General features: G+C 32.8%; 2 protein-coding genes across 3 annotated transcripts in view; one reads left to right on the forward strand and one right to left on the reverse strand.

Moving 5' to 3' along the window:
• The window catches only part of LOC143910245 (zinc finger MYM-type protein 1-like), a 727250-nt gene extending 724692 nt beyond the window's left edge, over positions 1-2558 (reverse strand). The window contains exons 1-2 of the mRNA XM_077428634.1: positions 1895-2558; positions 828-1316 (exon numbers count right to left, since the gene is read on the reverse strand). Coding sequence (XP_077284760.1) covers positions 828-1316; positions 1895-2558 — 1153 coding nt within the window. The remainder of the gene's footprint in view (positions 1-827; positions 1317-1894) is intronic.
• The window catches only part of Fur2 (furin-like protease 2), a 546777-nt gene that overhangs the window by 448265 nt on the left and 81308 nt on the right, over positions 1-17204 (forward strand). The window lies entirely within an intron of this gene.

Genomic DNA, 17204 nt, shown 5'->3' on the forward strand with positions numbered 1-17204 from the left:
AGTAACATCTTTTAGCAATTTTGTTTCACAATGTATTTCACTGAGTGTGGAAAGTATATTTAATTTATTACATATAAAAATTTGATTAATAATATTCTTACAATTATTTTCTAAATTATCAAAAATAGTATAACTCATATCGTCGACTGATACTCCAATGTATTTATATGTTGGTATTATGAGTGAGTATATGTCTGTATCTGTATGAGGTATAGGTAAAGGGTAAATTTTATATAATTTATATTTATTTTGTTTTAATTTAATTTTTACTGTTGGTTTACACCACAATATTTTATTTGTTATTCGAAATTTGGGTTTATTACCACGTTCAATTATTTTCCTTTTCGTATTTATTTCCGCATTAGTAGCGTTATTTATTTTTATAATCAATTTATCTATGAAAATATCTTTTAACATTTTAACGAATCCATTTTTAATATTACGGTTAATTCCGTTTATTTTCCCTTTAACTTTTATTTTCACCTTTTTATTTTTAATTAATAGATTGCACAGGAAATCATCTTCTGGCAATTTCATATCAATAGATTTTATTTTAATATCGCAATTAACAATTTTTTCATTGTATACGAATAAATTACATTCCTGCGGCTCAGGAATTTTAGGAAAACATTCCAATGACTTTTCAATTTCGTCATTACATAATTTTAATTCAGGTGATTTAATTTCGATTTCAAAGTTCTTATTATTTATTTCGGGAATAGAAATATTATTTTTATTTTCAAAATTGTCTTTATCTTCTTCATTTATAGGATCGTTTGTTTTATTTTCAAAATTTTCATCATTCATTTCGGAAATAGGAATATTACTTTCATTTTCAAAATTATTTATTTCCGTAGATATTGATATTGGTTTGAATTCGACTTTCAAATTATCAATTCTCAATTGTTGATCGGTAGTATTGAGAGTAGTACAAAGAGTTTCATTATTTTCATTTGCGTTGACTAAATAAACGCCTTCTTGATTAAGTTCGTCATCGATAATTTCGCTTTTTATTATCTCCGGATTTGTTATTTCAACTTTTGTAATCGTTTCCGTTCGAGGTTTTACAATATAATTATTTAGAATTTCGTCATCCTCATTATCTTTGTTATTATTAAGAAGATCAATTTTTATCGTTTCGTTGATAATAAGTTTGTTTGTTTTATAACAAATTTCAGCCTGATTAATTTCAAAGAAGTCAGCGCCAATTATACCGTCATATGTGGTATCGATTTCGTCGTCTTTCATAATGTATACTTTGTGATGAGCAAACTCTAAATTTAGATGTATGCTTCCTATTGATTCGGATATTGAACCTTGGTTAATACCGTTAATTGTAATTTTATCATTTTTATTGTAAATAGTTTTTTCATCTAAGCACGATTCTTTTATTATGGAGATCCCTGCTCCTGTATCAACTAGAAAATCTCTAGGAATAAATTTGTTATTATTTTTAATATCAATTTTAATATGTTTCATGGGGTTATCGCTCGGGTTTAATTTAAAACAATAAGAGTCATTAACTAGTCTGTTCGATTGACTCGGGCTTCGACAGACGGAATTAAGTTTAAATGATTGACCTTATTTTTATCTCTTTGTTCTTTATTTTGCCGTTTGTAGCAATTCTCAAATGTGTGTCCTTTTAAATTACAATAAGTACATGACTTTGGTTGGTCATAACTCCTGTTATATTTATCGATTTTATTATAACCGTTTTTATTTTGATCAGTGTTACTGTACTGACGATTTGGTTTAAAACCCGCATTGTTTTGATTATTATATCCATTTTTATAATTATTATTATTGTTGCTAAAATTTTTATGTCCATCATTATTTCTATTATTTTCCCATGTCTTGGGGCGCGTCTCAACAGAGTGGACTTGTCGATTTCTACTGTCTTTATTCTTGAAGCATGTATTGCTTGAATGTCCTTCTCGACCACAAATGTTGCAATTTTTGTTTCTTGCAGTATCAGTCTCTATTTCTAGAGCTGTTTTATACGCATCTAAGAGAGTTTTTGGGTGAGTAGAATAAAATACTATCCGCGTTTGTTGACATTTATTTCCGTGAATCATCCTTTGAAGACTAAGTTCGTCAATTAATTTTATTTGTCCGTTAAATTCGTCTGCTTTGGACTTGATGTTACAATTTTTTATGCTTTTAATAAGGGAATTTGTCGCGGTTTGAATACGATTCATAAATTTAGTTACGTCTTCGTCATGTCGTTGCTTCAATTGTTGAAGTTCCAATAATAATGTAGAGTAATTTTTATGGGGACTATAATTTCTAACAAGCGCTTCTTTTATACTATTGAAATCTCTAGTATTTATATTCGATATAATTATTCTTGCAGATCCCGTAATTTGAGATACAATGTAATTTAATAATATTTTACGTTGGGACTCTGATGCTAATATGAGAGCATTCTCACAGTCATCGATGAATTCGTACAATGGTATTGAACTACCATCATACCTTTTTATGAATTTAGTGAGTATGTTGAAGTCTATTACTTCCTGAATCACAACTTCACCTTCACTATCCTTTTTAGGAGGCATTCTTAGAATTTAAATATCAGCAGCTAAGTTTATATTGTGTGTGTTTGTGTAATGTGTGAAGTATCAGAAGACTTACACTAATACAATTTCCATATTGATGTTGGTTGTTCTTGGTCTCGAAAATCTGGGAAGGTCCTTGCGAGGTTGTAGGATGTAGAATCCGCCGTAACTGCTACGTTTTTTCGCCGTTGGTTTAAAATTCTTATTTTTATTTTTATTAAAACTGAACTGTACTTCCGAACGTCACTAATTCACTCAAGAGCAATAATTGCTAATTCCCTCGGGAATGATAGATACTAAGATCTAATCTGAATAGCTACGTTTTTTGGAATGTTTAAGTTCACGAAATTTATTAAGATTTAATATCTTATTTAGCACTTTCACTTTTTAGGAATTTTTCCTCTTTTTAAAACTTTCACTTATCCTTGCACGGATATTTTTAATTTAAACCAATTGACTCATCCCACCGCTGCCACCAAAATTATCATATGTCACGTTCCAGGGAGATATTTATTTAATTTTTATTTTTATTACTTGGTTAACCAACCAAGTTTCTTTATTGTTATTAAAATGTTACAATTATCTTATATTATAGATATATTCGAAAACCGATAGATAATGGAACTATGATTTTTATAATAGGAGACACGTAGAACTATTTCACTATAACTTTCGTTCACTTTATTCTGCTGCTGTGCTGATCGTTAATTGAGAACACGTTCTCGGAGTATTTACGATGACGACTGTCACTCTCTGAGTCGATGATGATGACTGTCCGTCACTGCGGAGTTGATGTTGATGACTGACTAATGCGATCGAATGGCGATCTATATAAATGATTTGTTATCTTATGGGCTGGGTACATTCCTGTGTTATCTGAATATCCTATTACAGGAATTTTTTTAGTTTTGTTATTCACGTATATGAGCGTGTGAAAAGTACATTTGATATTGTGGGAACTAGAGTGATAAGCGGGGTACATAACAATATGTACGGAAGGGATCAAAGCGCTTTTTTGCAAATATATCTGAGCAACGCCGGGCAAAGTGTGTTTGTTCGCTACACGATTCCAGAGTTTTCAATAGAAAACTACAAAATTTTACGGTACCTTAACTTACATACATGTACATAGATTATTTACGTGTTTTAGAAGGGGTCGGAGTCTTTCGAAATACTTTTTTTTCATTTTCATCCCTTTGAGTAATGTCGGATGTAATTTAACTATTATTATCGTTCCGTATTTTTCACATACTTATATGAATGTACATAAATATAGTTGTATATAAGTTTGTGAAATAATAATGTAAACTTTACTCACGAGGTGAAAAATTGGCGTACATATCTGAGAGTGTTTTGTTATTATGATTATGGCATTATTGACGCTTAGCCCCTCGCTGTATTTCCGTCGATAACGACATTGGATATTGGCATTTTATTTTTTTCATAGGTCGTAAATTTTTATTGAATTCCTGATTGCATCCCCCGGTGACACTTGTAGTGACTAATAGCGATTTCACGGTTTGTCGACTCGCCCTTATTGCTTATCGCACTACCCCCTTATTTTTCGCGAGATTTTCCCATTTTCACAACGTATACATGTTTTAACATAATTTTACGGAGTACATTTGAAAAGGCACCTGTTTATCGGCTATACTTTATATATGTACATGTTTCACATTCATAAAGACTACAATGAACCTTCCTTTTACAATAATATTTCATATTCACTGAAACCCCATATATCGTGTTTTGTAGTTTGTGTGCGTATTGAATTACATACATACAGTCTCTGTATATTTAAACTATTTTAAAAGTATATACCTATGTATATACGTTATATGTATGTTATACAACGATGTAAGTTGGTTTAATTCACGAAATTAATCTCACAGACACATACACAGCTTAAACGCCATTAAACGTTTAAATTATTTACTCCTTAATGTAATCGGATTAAAACTAGCAGAGTTAATAAATATATTAAGTCTTATTTACTTTTAGGATTTGTATATAATAGTTACCATTTTAATTACATTAAATCATTCTTAATGGTACGATCATATCATAGCGTCTTTATTCATGAATACGATTGGTCTTTGTTACGATCACTAAATTCCTGGAACGACAAAGTAGGCTTTGAAGATCATGTTTTATCTGGAAGCTGGTACTTGAAGCTTGATATTAATGATGCTCATATTTACGAGTATGTAGTATGTACATATAGGTAGATTCTATTGAGAATGTTTGCCTCTAGTATCCGAACAATTTGGTATTATTTTAAACTAAATATCAATTTAATCAGCGGTGTGTCCTTGGTCCGGTTTTCCATTTTTGTTCGTGGACTTCCGACCCGTATATTTTACAAAAAAGGGTTTGGGGGCGCAACCGCTGCGCAGATTTGGTCCCTTTTTTTATGTATCGCGGCTTTGGGGTCGCGCCGGGGGCAAGGCGGGTGCGCCAGGGCGCGCACACACACTGTCCTTACATTTTAATGCATTGTTAGCCTTTGAGGTCCATTCGACCAGAGTCGCTTCCTGCCCGCCTCTGTTTAATTGCCCGTGAACGGAACGGGCATTTTCGGGACTGGAGCTTCGCACCGTGAGCCCATTCTCGCACCCTTCCACCGCAACCAATTTTTCAATTGAGTAATTCGTCCTGGCGGACTCGAAGCCCGGAAAATACCGAATTGTAGACCGAATTTTCTGAAAAAAGTCGTTGCGAAAGTCGCATAGCGCCACCGTACGTGAATGCTCATTGTGATATTAGTCAAAATATATAAATATTAGTAACTTGATGAAGATAAATACATTAGATAAAAAGTGAGTACCATTTGAAAGACTGCGCATTGTCGTCGTGACGTCTGTATGAATATTCAGTGTGATGTCAGTTGCAGACTGCGCATACTCACTGTCGGTGTAAGGTTCCTACGGGAAATACTCAATGTAACGAAACACTATTTTACAGCTGAATTGTATTTTCCAGTTGTTATATACGAGCCGTTATATTTGTAAGTGGCCCAAGTCCACTTTCCTTCATATCGAGAAATATCTCGCAAAACGTTGAATATAATGTTGTGCGTTTTAATATTGTTGCTTAGGGGTGGGTGGAGGATCCAAGTAAAAGGCCAAAGTCGTCTCACAGCATTTATTGATGATTAAGTCAATTAAGATCTTTGACGTCCCAATTAAGATCTTTGATGTGCATTCCCACGACACTCAGTATGGGTATGGGTCACTTATGAGAACTCCATGGGAATGCGACAGAGTACCGCTATCGCCGCATTCATTGCTTAGCCGACAGCACTTAGTTTGCCGATAATCCCCGAAACCAATTATAACGGTCACACAGTCTCTAGGATGCTACTCGGGCTAATCCGATTGCAACTACTCGGCGGCTCCTTTTACGTAACAATATATTAAAAAAATGTTTTTTTTTTAACTAACCTCTTCTATATTTTTTTTATAAAATTAAGACAATAAATAAAAAACCCAGTTAAGAAATCACCAACTCTCTGTATGTCAAAGTGCTCAATCAAAGTATGTCAAAGTGCTCAATCTGCCAGAGCGAGAGGGGGGCGAAAAGGGAAAAAACGATCAAAACAGTGTGGACAAATGGGACAGTGCGGACGATAGGCGTCACCGTCAACTATAGACGTCACCGTGAAGGAAGATGCAGTATTTTCAAACGTGTCTATTACGATTATTGTTCACCATGGTAATGGCGGACGTCATTTCCACTTATATTGATGACCAAACCGAGCAAAATGGCAAAGTTTGAAAACGATCAGATAAGAACCCAAACTTCGTCAGACGAGAAAACCGATTCTGAACTAAGAAGAGGTTAGTAATAATAATAAAAATACTGGTGGCTTGTTATAAGTTCATTATTCTTTGCACAAAATTCTGGAGATATCGAATGAAATTAGTGATAATTTGTGAGTTAAGTAAAACTGAAACAGTGTTTTGGAACTCAAAATTGGACGCCACTCTCAAATATAGCGTCTCATATATTGACTTGTTAGAATATATTCCGTTTAACCCACTTAAGTGGATTCATATGGCGAATTACATTCCAATGGGTCAAAATATATTACAACTGAAAATACATCTCAATTATAAGTTGATACCAGGTTAGATGTGATGATAGGTTTTAGTGAGCAAGTTTCCTAACTAGAATAAAAATATTATTATACTAACAGATGATGGTCGGTCGGTCGATTTAATAACTATCCAGACCTCGCCAGCAGCGCATTTAAATCAAATGATTACTCGATTCCGCTCGAGATTTCTCTAATGGTAAACAGTCGCTTATCCAGTGAGTATATGTTTGTACAGTTTTAAGGATAGTGGTTTATATCTTTATATGTTACTTTTTAGAACGAAGGCCAAATTAGTATATTGAAGAATACTGGGCCGAGCCAGATTTGGCTTTTGTAGAGAATCTTGTGGTTTGAGATTGAGTTTCTGGGCCAGACGGAAAAGCAGCCATAATTTGGACCACCGGGTATAGTTTAGAGATCCCTGATATTTGTATTCAATAAAATAAGTCTATGGAAATTTTGAAATGTGAGCCGATATAATAACGATTTTTTTTTTTTAATTGTATAATTTATGGTTTTATGCATTATGCTATTAGAAGGATTAGTATTGAAAATTAATACAAAATACGTGCGGGTGTAGCAAAACGGAACAGCAATCTACTTATCCCGATGAAATTTTTAGGCAGAATTCGTACGTTTCTATTATTACGAATGCTTCTGCCCCGTTATCTGAAACTATTTTCATTTATTGCTGTAATAAAAATACGACAGTAAAAAACTCACTAGGCGAAAAAAATGTAGGTAAGGAAGAAATCGTGTTACGGTTTATTAATAATATACGTCGCGATCCGGATAATACGACGCGAGGGCTTTGCGCGGGCCGAGCACCTTTTTTTTAGTGAGGGCTTCGGTGTCTCTGGGCTGAAAAGGTGTTCAAAGAGCAGATTGACCCTTCAGGCTCGTTAGGCTTTACTGCCTTGTAAGGCCCTTTCGTCCCGTATGTCTTATCCTCGCGAAGAATCCTTTTAGAGAATTTGATGTTTATGGCGAGCGCGAAACTGACCGGACAAACGAAATTATATAAATAAAAAATTACAAAGGATTACTATCTTTATACTATGTTTATTTTTTTTTACCATAGTTTAAATATTTTTAGGCTGCCCGTCTCCTGTCTTGGAAAAAAATTTCTTCGCTTTGGTTCGATACGTGCTTAAGCCTGCATTATTTATCGTGTTTCGCGCTAGGAGATGACATGAATTTTCCCAGTGCACGTTCACAATTTCAACGAGAGCATTTTCTGCTTATGTATAGAATTCTCATAGAATTTTCTTTTTTAATATCTCTTTGTTTCAATTTTTATTTTACTGTGTTTTAGTGAATAGAAGGTTTGTTTATCTTATCTTTAACAACTACGTATTTATTTCATTCGAATTTCAATACATACTTTGTAGCACAATTTATAAAATATTACATATACATATATATGTATGTATGAATGCTACTTAAAGGTATATCAAATATCAAATGAAAAAAATACAAAATAACATACATACATACATCAGGAAATAGTAAATCGCCAAAAATTAATCAATTTTATGAATTATAAGTAGCCTTAAATAACCTATTTTGACGCCAAATGTCAGGTTTTACGTCATAACAGTTCATTTTGACTTCCTAACCTTTCATAAAATTCTTTATTTTTTTGTTCAAATTAAAGGTGTATAATACGTTATTTTCAAGGACGCTCTTTTTATACGACTTTTATTATCAAAATAGTTACGGAAACACGAAAAAAATGACGATTGTCTGAAAATAACACTTCTCCCATACAAACACCCATTGCGAGCTTTCCGAGCTTTGTATGGGGACTTTTGAGCGAAACAGCGACTTTGAATTCTCGTTAATTAGTCAAAACTTATCATAAACAACCCAAATAAATTGTAATAGGTGAATATTCATCAATTTAAAAAAAAAATCAAATTGTTCTAGAGAAAAAGTTAACTATATATGTATGTATATGAAGAAAAAACCACTTTTTTAAAAATTTATTCAGTATAGGACATTGCTGAAAATTAATGAAAATTTTTATTTAGCGTTTCTTTGATACGAAAAAAGTTTTCCACTAGGCCTATTAATAAAAATTTTGAAAATCGCGTTTTTGCTCCGACCTAATGTATATTGTACTATACATATTGTACCGACAGGGACGACGATATCGAGGGGGGGGGAGCCGGGGTAAATAAAGTTCCAGGGCCCTATCTACTCGAGGGTGTCGAGAATAGTGTCGGAAATCATACCTCTTATATGTATCATACTTTCTTATTCAATTAAATATTTAAAAAATTGCAACCAACATATAGGTATTTTTCTAATAGTTCTGAGATTTTCCGCGAGATAATTTTTTTTTTTTTTTAGTTAGGCTGGAATTATTTTTCCGAGGGCCCAGGATTCCTCTAGGCGGCCCTGTACATACATATATACATATATGTACATATGGAGGTATTGAAAGAATGTGGTATCAACATATTTTGATTTCATAAAAATTTTGAAATCTTCTCCTTTTTAATTATTATAATCATAAATTTATTACTTTTGATATATGTTAATTGTTATCGATATTTATTTGTATTCCAATTTTTCTCGCGTAAAAAATGTTTGAATCGGATGAAAGGGTAATTGCATCAACTGTGGTAACGGATAGCCACACGATACCGAAAGAGCGTTCAACGGTATCGGATGCTGCGAAATTAAAAAGGAAATAATGATAGAAATGTACAAAAGGCGCACAGAGAAGAACTGATAGCGTGTTGTGGATAGGCAGATGGATGGATGGAGAGATAAAAGGAGCGTGGAGCCGTGTAACACAAACGCGCAGGACACGACATCCTTTTATTTCGTCTCCTTTTTCTCTGAGGCTGTTTGAAATGCAAAAAGGATCTTTTCGCGTGCCATTTAATTTATTTTTTTTCGTTTTTTTTTCTGCCTCCTCTCCTCTTTCTCAAACTCGATCTTTTGACGTTTGGTTCTCGCGTGGCGTTTCTTTATACGAAAAACGCCTGGATCTTCCGACGAGGATTCGAATGAATATCGCATTTCAAAAGAATTTAATTATGACATGAATTTTTATTTCAATTTTGTTCGTACGATGAATAATATTACCTCAGCGACCTTCTGCCTTGTTGTTCGTGTACTTTACACTATTTTACTAACGATAAAAAAAAACACAAAACAAGTTATGCTTATGAGTTCAAAGGAATCAGCATTTTTTTTAAATATTCACATTTTCATTTAAACAAATGAAAAAATTCTCTTTCACATCAATTTGATGAATTTTTAAGCCAAAAGCGTAGCTTTTCACACAATACAAACATACATATATACAACTTGTGAATTTAATTTATTATGAATAAGCATATAAAAGTCATATCTTATTTGTTTACATTTCTATGCTTCATTTGTTCATTATTTCGCTAAAATTTGCAAAAAAATTATATTCTGTAAAAAATATTGTTTGAAAATGGTAAACATTTCTATTATAGTCGAATCGATCTACATCGCTTGAGACTTACGTAAAATGTACATGCTATCGCATTCACCCCCCACTTGATCCGCGGTGGCCAATTACATTTCGTTTCGTTTCAAGAAATACAACATTGTTCGTGGGTAGAATTTGCGGTTGGTAGAATTTGACTTTTATTATTTGAAAGTTTTGAGTTCGTGTTTTGAAATATTTACATAAATTAAATTTCAATATAAAAAACTTAACTTTTTGATATTATTTATTTATTTATGGAATACGTATATATAATATGTATTTTATATTAATGGAAATTTATATTTTTACAACTTTTAAAAGTAATTGTCAACGTCATTTTATGGGTAAAAATTACAGTTAAAAAACTTATTAAAGACCTTGCATTGAATTATATTGTAATAATTTTATATCGCTAAATAAGAATGAATTTAATAAAAATAAATAAATTATTTTTCGTCCTTAAAATGTTACAACACATTGCGCGAACGCGACAGCATGCTTGTTTCTCGTAAGTCATCGTATCCAATATACTTATGTATTTCAGGTTTTTGACATTTTTTTAAATTTAATATGTATGTATGTGTCACAAGTTTTGCAAATGATAGAGATCCACATAACGACGTTATAAACACTTTGGTGACAAAAATATGAACAATCTTACACCTTTTCACAAAAATAACTATAATAGAGTTACAAAAAAATAAATCATACTATATTATTTTTTGATACTTTCTACAAAATTTTCCATATATAGATTGCTAGAAAATGTATCCAACTCTACTTAGTAAAGAGTAAAGAGGTACATTGTAATTATGGAGAGGATGATTTACATATAATTTATTTAATGTACTATAAGGTCTTAAGACTGAGAGGGTACTTGCATTACAATTAATTTTATCTTTCATCTTACATTTCACTCGCACATATGCAATTAATACTGGGTCGATACTATACAAGTGCAATATGTGATTCGGACGTTGTCACGTTACGAGTAAAGTCTGAGAAACTCGTCCGAGTGACTCGGTCTGGGTTTAATTGTAGTGTTTCAACCCAAAACTGTATAACTTACATATATTCTGTAGACACGTCAGAAAATAATAACTTAATCAGACCATTTTGATTGATTTTTCAAGTCAATTAGCATTTTATTTTTAAGTAACGAAAAAAACGGGGGGGGTCGTAAAAATTAAACACCGCCCTGGTACTTTTTTATTTAGCACTACACTACTGTACATATGTATCTAAAAAGCTGCAGCGTAGCGAATTGATTAAATTATTGTTTAGCAGTAGAGGCTGTAATATAACAATCGATTACCAGTACGTCTATCGCTGCTGACAAAATCTGGTTGGTTATTAAATCCAGATCGATCGCCTCCTGTTAGAATTTTCCTATTAATCTAAATTAATTGTTGTAACGGTTCTAATAAATCGGCATCCCCTCCCTCTTTAGAAAATTCTGCTAGTCCAAATTTATCGATTGTTGCAAGTTCATATATACGTATATACATATGTACGTATATATATATATATATATATATATATATATATATATATATATATATATATATATATATATGTTTGCGGTTTGTAATTAATATACATATACCTATATGTACATATACCTACATTCTATTATGTATTTGAATATATGTACATATATGTACAGTTAGCCATAGTGCCGATTTGGGGTGACTCTCATGATGCTATGGCATGTATTTTAATGATGTAGGATATTCAAATCAAAAGTAAAAGAAAATGACATATTGCTAGTTATTGTACCCGTCCATCAATGGAAATCGCTTTTTCACCGCTCACGCAGTTCTCCTGGCAAAAAAGCAATTCCTCGTACGATTGTGTGTCTGTCTCTCCTTGCTCGTGACTGTGGGAATTAAAATTATAGTGTCAACGTCTGGTTTGGAGTGTCACATAAATAAACGTCTTCTTCTCTCCTTTTGTTGCCTAACGCCATTATGTCTGCAGAAGCGCGTTTTCCTTCCACCCGGGGCCCACCCCGACTCACTTGCTCCGGCCCTGTAATATGTATGCCATGTTCAATTTTCCCCATCAACGCTCCTGACATTAATTTCGAGGCGCTACAGCCAGCCGGGCTAAGGAGCGTGTTCTTTAATTGAAACCACGCGAGAAAAAATAAAAGCTCCGGAAAAGCTGTTCCGGCAATATTCGATGATTGTGCGAAAATTTCACTCCACACACGTCTGTACAATTAAACGCCTGTTTGTTGTATTTTTTTTCCGATCCAGTGAGCCTTAACTCTCTCACACGTGCTGTAATATCCAAAATGCAATTCGTAAAATTTTATTTTTGTACCCCTGCAAGATCGGGCTAAGGCTTAAGCTCGTGCCGAATCAATGTGATGAGTGTGCTCGGTGAAACGAAAAATTTTAGCTTCATTTTGACGGTATATGTGGGCATTGGAAGGAATATGTGGGCATTTATACGTTTGTCTGTGTGTGTGTGTGGTGTCGCTGAAGAAAATTTAGCAGAAAAATTCTAATTTCGTACTCGCTTTTGTAACGCGATCGTAAAAAATAAATTATTTTGTCACAACATGAAAGGCGAAGCATAAATCAAATTAGTGTTTTTTTCAAGTTCCGCCCGGATAATAGTCGGAGCTTTCGAAGGTTTTTATTCCTCTCCTAAGTGATATAGGATGTGCACGTAAAGAATAACAAGAAATATATGGAATAAGTTTTAAATTTATTGCGTTGCTCTTTTGTGAAATAAAGAAATAATATGAGAGGAAAAATCTCAATATTATTTATGCTTCAGGGAATTAAATTGTTTTATTTTTTATTATTATTTATTATTTTTAATAATAACATGATAATATTTTATTTTTGTATGCCAAATGGAAGAAGCTACGTATGATTTTGTTTGATAGTTAAAGAAAATATATATTTATTTTTGTTTCTTCAATAACTTTTTTAATACTTTCTTAGAAGAACGTTTCAAGTTGTTCAAGAAGTGTATCGATTTGGTCTGTATTAGAAGCTGATCTTGATGTCGTGACCAATCTTCGATAATTTTGCATTATGTCAATACATAGGAGTATGTTATACACTTTTTTTGACTCGGGTACCTCAGCAGCCCATTTTATTCCCTCTATATTATTTTTTTCCGTATTTTAATACGGCTCCAACAGTTCCTTCCCCTAATTGATTATGGCGCTCATGTGTATTTAAACTTTTGCTATACATACTTTGATTTTTCATTTTTAAATGCTTTTTATTATTACGAAATTATGTTCACAATACATCTTATATCTGTTTTAATAGTTACTGATCTACCGATCATTTTCTATTTTACAATTTTTATTTAATTTTGTTAGTAATCATAGTATTATATTATTCTAATGTTTATGTACAGCATAATAGGAAAAAGATGTCAAAAATCTATTTATTAACTAAACATACTTAGTAGACAAATCTATAGTCAATTTTTGCTAACTATCGACGCACTAAATACGAATCACATATAGAGTAAAAATAATCTTATAAAGTTTTTATATATTCATACCGCCAATCTATTTGAAGCAATCATTTGCTAGATGCTGCATTCATTCAATGTTTTATCCACAATATTCTAATCTTATCAACTCTTTCTATTTAGTACTATATTCAATATAAACGATAGACTCCCATATAATTTTATGTGCCTCTTCCCTTCTGAGTTCCCACGCTCTATTTTTTTTTTATTTTCACACGATCATACATTGGAGTAACACAACTATTATAATGTAATAAGATAAAATATTTTTGTAAATACACATATTGACATCATCGAAACGGCACCTCAGTCGAGTTGAGGTAGTAAATTCTGATAACTCAGTATGAGCGTAAACTCTTAATAGTCAGTATATCCAGCTCAATCATTATTCATCAGCTCGAGCGAAAGCTCTTAATAAACAATTCACTATCTACACGTCTCTCAAGTACATCGTTCCAATATCAAGCTTAATATGACAGTGTCTCTCAAATATACTAAAGTTATAGTGAAAAGGTATAATTATAAAGATTAAATATTAAACGAATCCATATAATGTATTTCTCATACATTGATTGGGATGTTGACTGAATCATCATCATTCTAATCAACTTTTTAAAAAGTAAAGCTACTTCTGGAACGTGAAAATACCTATAATTATATTTTTATTTGTATTCTTAATATGTATAGCACAATCGTCACGTTGGAGCAATTCTACCGTATGTATTTTATAAAATAAAATAAAGTAAACCATCTCGTGCGACACTCGGAAAAAAGGCGAACAAAAATCGATAGTCGACGTGTAGAGAGGTCAAAAATGAAGATCGATATGTTTTTCCTCCATTATTAGTATTATTTTTCGCGTCCGACCTCGATTGGGAAACATTCCATATAAAAGTTTCTTTATTTCTTGTATATGTAATTATGTATTTTTTCTGTGTAATTTTTAGTTCACTGTCAATCAATCGCTAACGGGTCGGATGAAAATACAATCCCACGCATTATCCGGCCTCGCCTCCTCTCATTTCCATGAAAATGCGTATTTCAATATGATAAATAGAACATTCGCACGAAAAATAGCCATAGCAGCGAGAAAAATCGATATCTGATACAAATTACATACAATTGCATAGAAATATAACGTCGGTAATAAGCGAACATTCCGCGCGCATAATTCGACCATTCGACCGTAACGGCTTGCAATTCGACACGATAATTTCGCAGAGGATTCGACCCTTATTTACGAGGGGACCGGCAAAAAAAATACACTTGGGGATTTTTTCGTCCCCTTTGCGTGACTGGCACGCGTTTGTGCTCGGCGCTAGGTTAGTTACTTCGCCGTCAAATTACAGTTATTTTCTTCTCTTGCCGCCCCTCCTCCCCCTGTAGCCTCCTCCGGTTTTCCTTTGCCGCCTTTTTTTCGGCGTCCCATTTCTTCCCTATCGGCTGGAAGTAATTTGAGAGTGTTGCGCGATGGTGTTTCTCGATTTTTTCGGGCAGTTGTTAAGGCAAAACGCTACACAAGTTTTTCCCCCGATGTTCGCATTATGGATGCTTCTTGCGGAAAAAAGGATATTTAGGCAAATTTTATTATTTTTTAAATATGCGTAATATTATATTAATCCTCCATATATGTACAAATATGTATATGTACATACATATGTATAAGTACATGCAATGAAATTCACGCTGTAATTGATTCATTGAATTTAAAACAAAAATGTATTGAAATATTTGTCAACTTAATTTTACAGAAGTGGTTCAACTTTTAATAGAAATTTAATTTTATATAGTCATCGTCAGATTTTCCAACCTACCTTTTTTGGCTAAAACTAATATGTAAACGTAATTGTATGAGTGGAATTTTGATCTTCCCTTTTCCATTTGGGCCTCGCAGGGATGTTTTGTATTTGCGGCTAGTTCGTATATTGTTGCTAGCTGTTGATGCAAGACATTTCCTACTTTTTTTATTATTTGATATTTTTGCTTTATCTGCTTTTATTATAATGCTTTCGTTTTTTTATGATTATGTATAAATGTATTTTTGTCTGTATATATGTATGTATGTAGTTTTTTTTTTTCTCATCTCTCTGTATTTTTTCGACCATTGTGGCGCATAAGGGACTCCTGTAAATCCACAATGGTCCAAACTTAAGCTTAAATAAATAAAATTAATAAATAAAACACCTGCTTTCATCAAATTGTCTCTTGTAGAAGCCGTTCGGTTTCTCAACGTACATAATAGGAGAGCATCTTGAGAGCATGTTTAGCTTCATAATATACCTACACGCGTTTGTTTTGAATACGATAAATTAATGGTATTTTTTATCTTTGTAAAATTAGATCTTGACGCATTATGGCAACCTGTCAAAAATAGAAATAAAAAATATACAATGATTTTTGGAATTTGTATTCGATATTTTCAACTTCAGATAGCTTTCGTAATACAAAACAGTTTTGAGTGCCAGAATTTTTAAGTTTTAACTTTTTTTAGTGGGGATTGTATATGTACACGCCTATATACACGCCAAATAATAGCCTAGTGAGTGGTAGAATTATCTGTAAATCTGTTTTTTTGGATATTTCAACAACTTGTGCATGGCCTCTGACGTTTCAATGCGCAAGGGGTGACACTTACAACTTAAAATTTACCACTTGTGTGTGGCCTCTCGATTAAATACGTACGGTATTATAATATATCGAAACAGATGTTTCAAAATGAGTTTTTTAACTCTTGGAAACCAATTACAATTGTTCGATTGAAAAAATGGTAAAATTGTATTAACATTATACATATAAATGGTAGGTTTATTTGTTTCCACTTTAAATACAAATTAAAGTGGCGTCATTTAAAAAATTGAATACTTAAATTCAGTGAACTTTTGCAAGTCTCCAACGTTCACTTTTATCACATTCAAGTAATTCCATCACCGCCATCTGATTATTCTGGGGCACCCTAATTGCTTTCCTTTTCTGCGATCGCCGCACCCCTATACCACCCTTTTTCGCGACCGACCAGTCGCTCTGGCTGCGGATTGGCCATTAACACTCCAAACTGATTTTAATATTACTATTTACATAAAGTAATATAGTTCTGGTGAACCGTGACCGGTTTCCGCTTCTGCTTTCTACTACTAAGCACGTTGGTAATCACCGGATGTTTGTATTATATTACTATTTCGTAGTTTGTACTATTTCGAATTCATAACATGTACATACATAAATAAAATTAAATACTATGCTGCCAACAGTCTTACCAAACTTTTACTACAGTAGTAGTAGTTATGTACGTATATATTTTATAAACAATTCTTCAGGTTTTTCAAAATTTTTTTTGTGAAATGTCGTTTGGTTTAGTTTTAAAATCAGTTTCTGAATACTTAATGAAAACGGACATATTTGACAATTTTGAATGACCTCTAAAACATGCTTCCATTCGTCTCTGTTTCGGGCAAATTTTATCCATTTGATCCTACATATTTCATTCACCCATCTTCGCTGTAGCCATTCTTGCTTTTTTTAAGTTTTTAAATTTTCTTGGGTACCATTCCGGGCACTTCTTTTGTGC

This window comes from Arctopsyche grandis, chromosome 4 (assembly GCF_051622035.1).
Source record: "Arctopsyche grandis isolate Sample6627 chromosome 4, ASM5162203v2, whole genome shotgun sequence".
Taxonomy (NCBI): domain Eukaryota; kingdom Metazoa; phylum Arthropoda; class Insecta; order Trichoptera; family Hydropsychidae; genus Arctopsyche; species Arctopsyche grandis.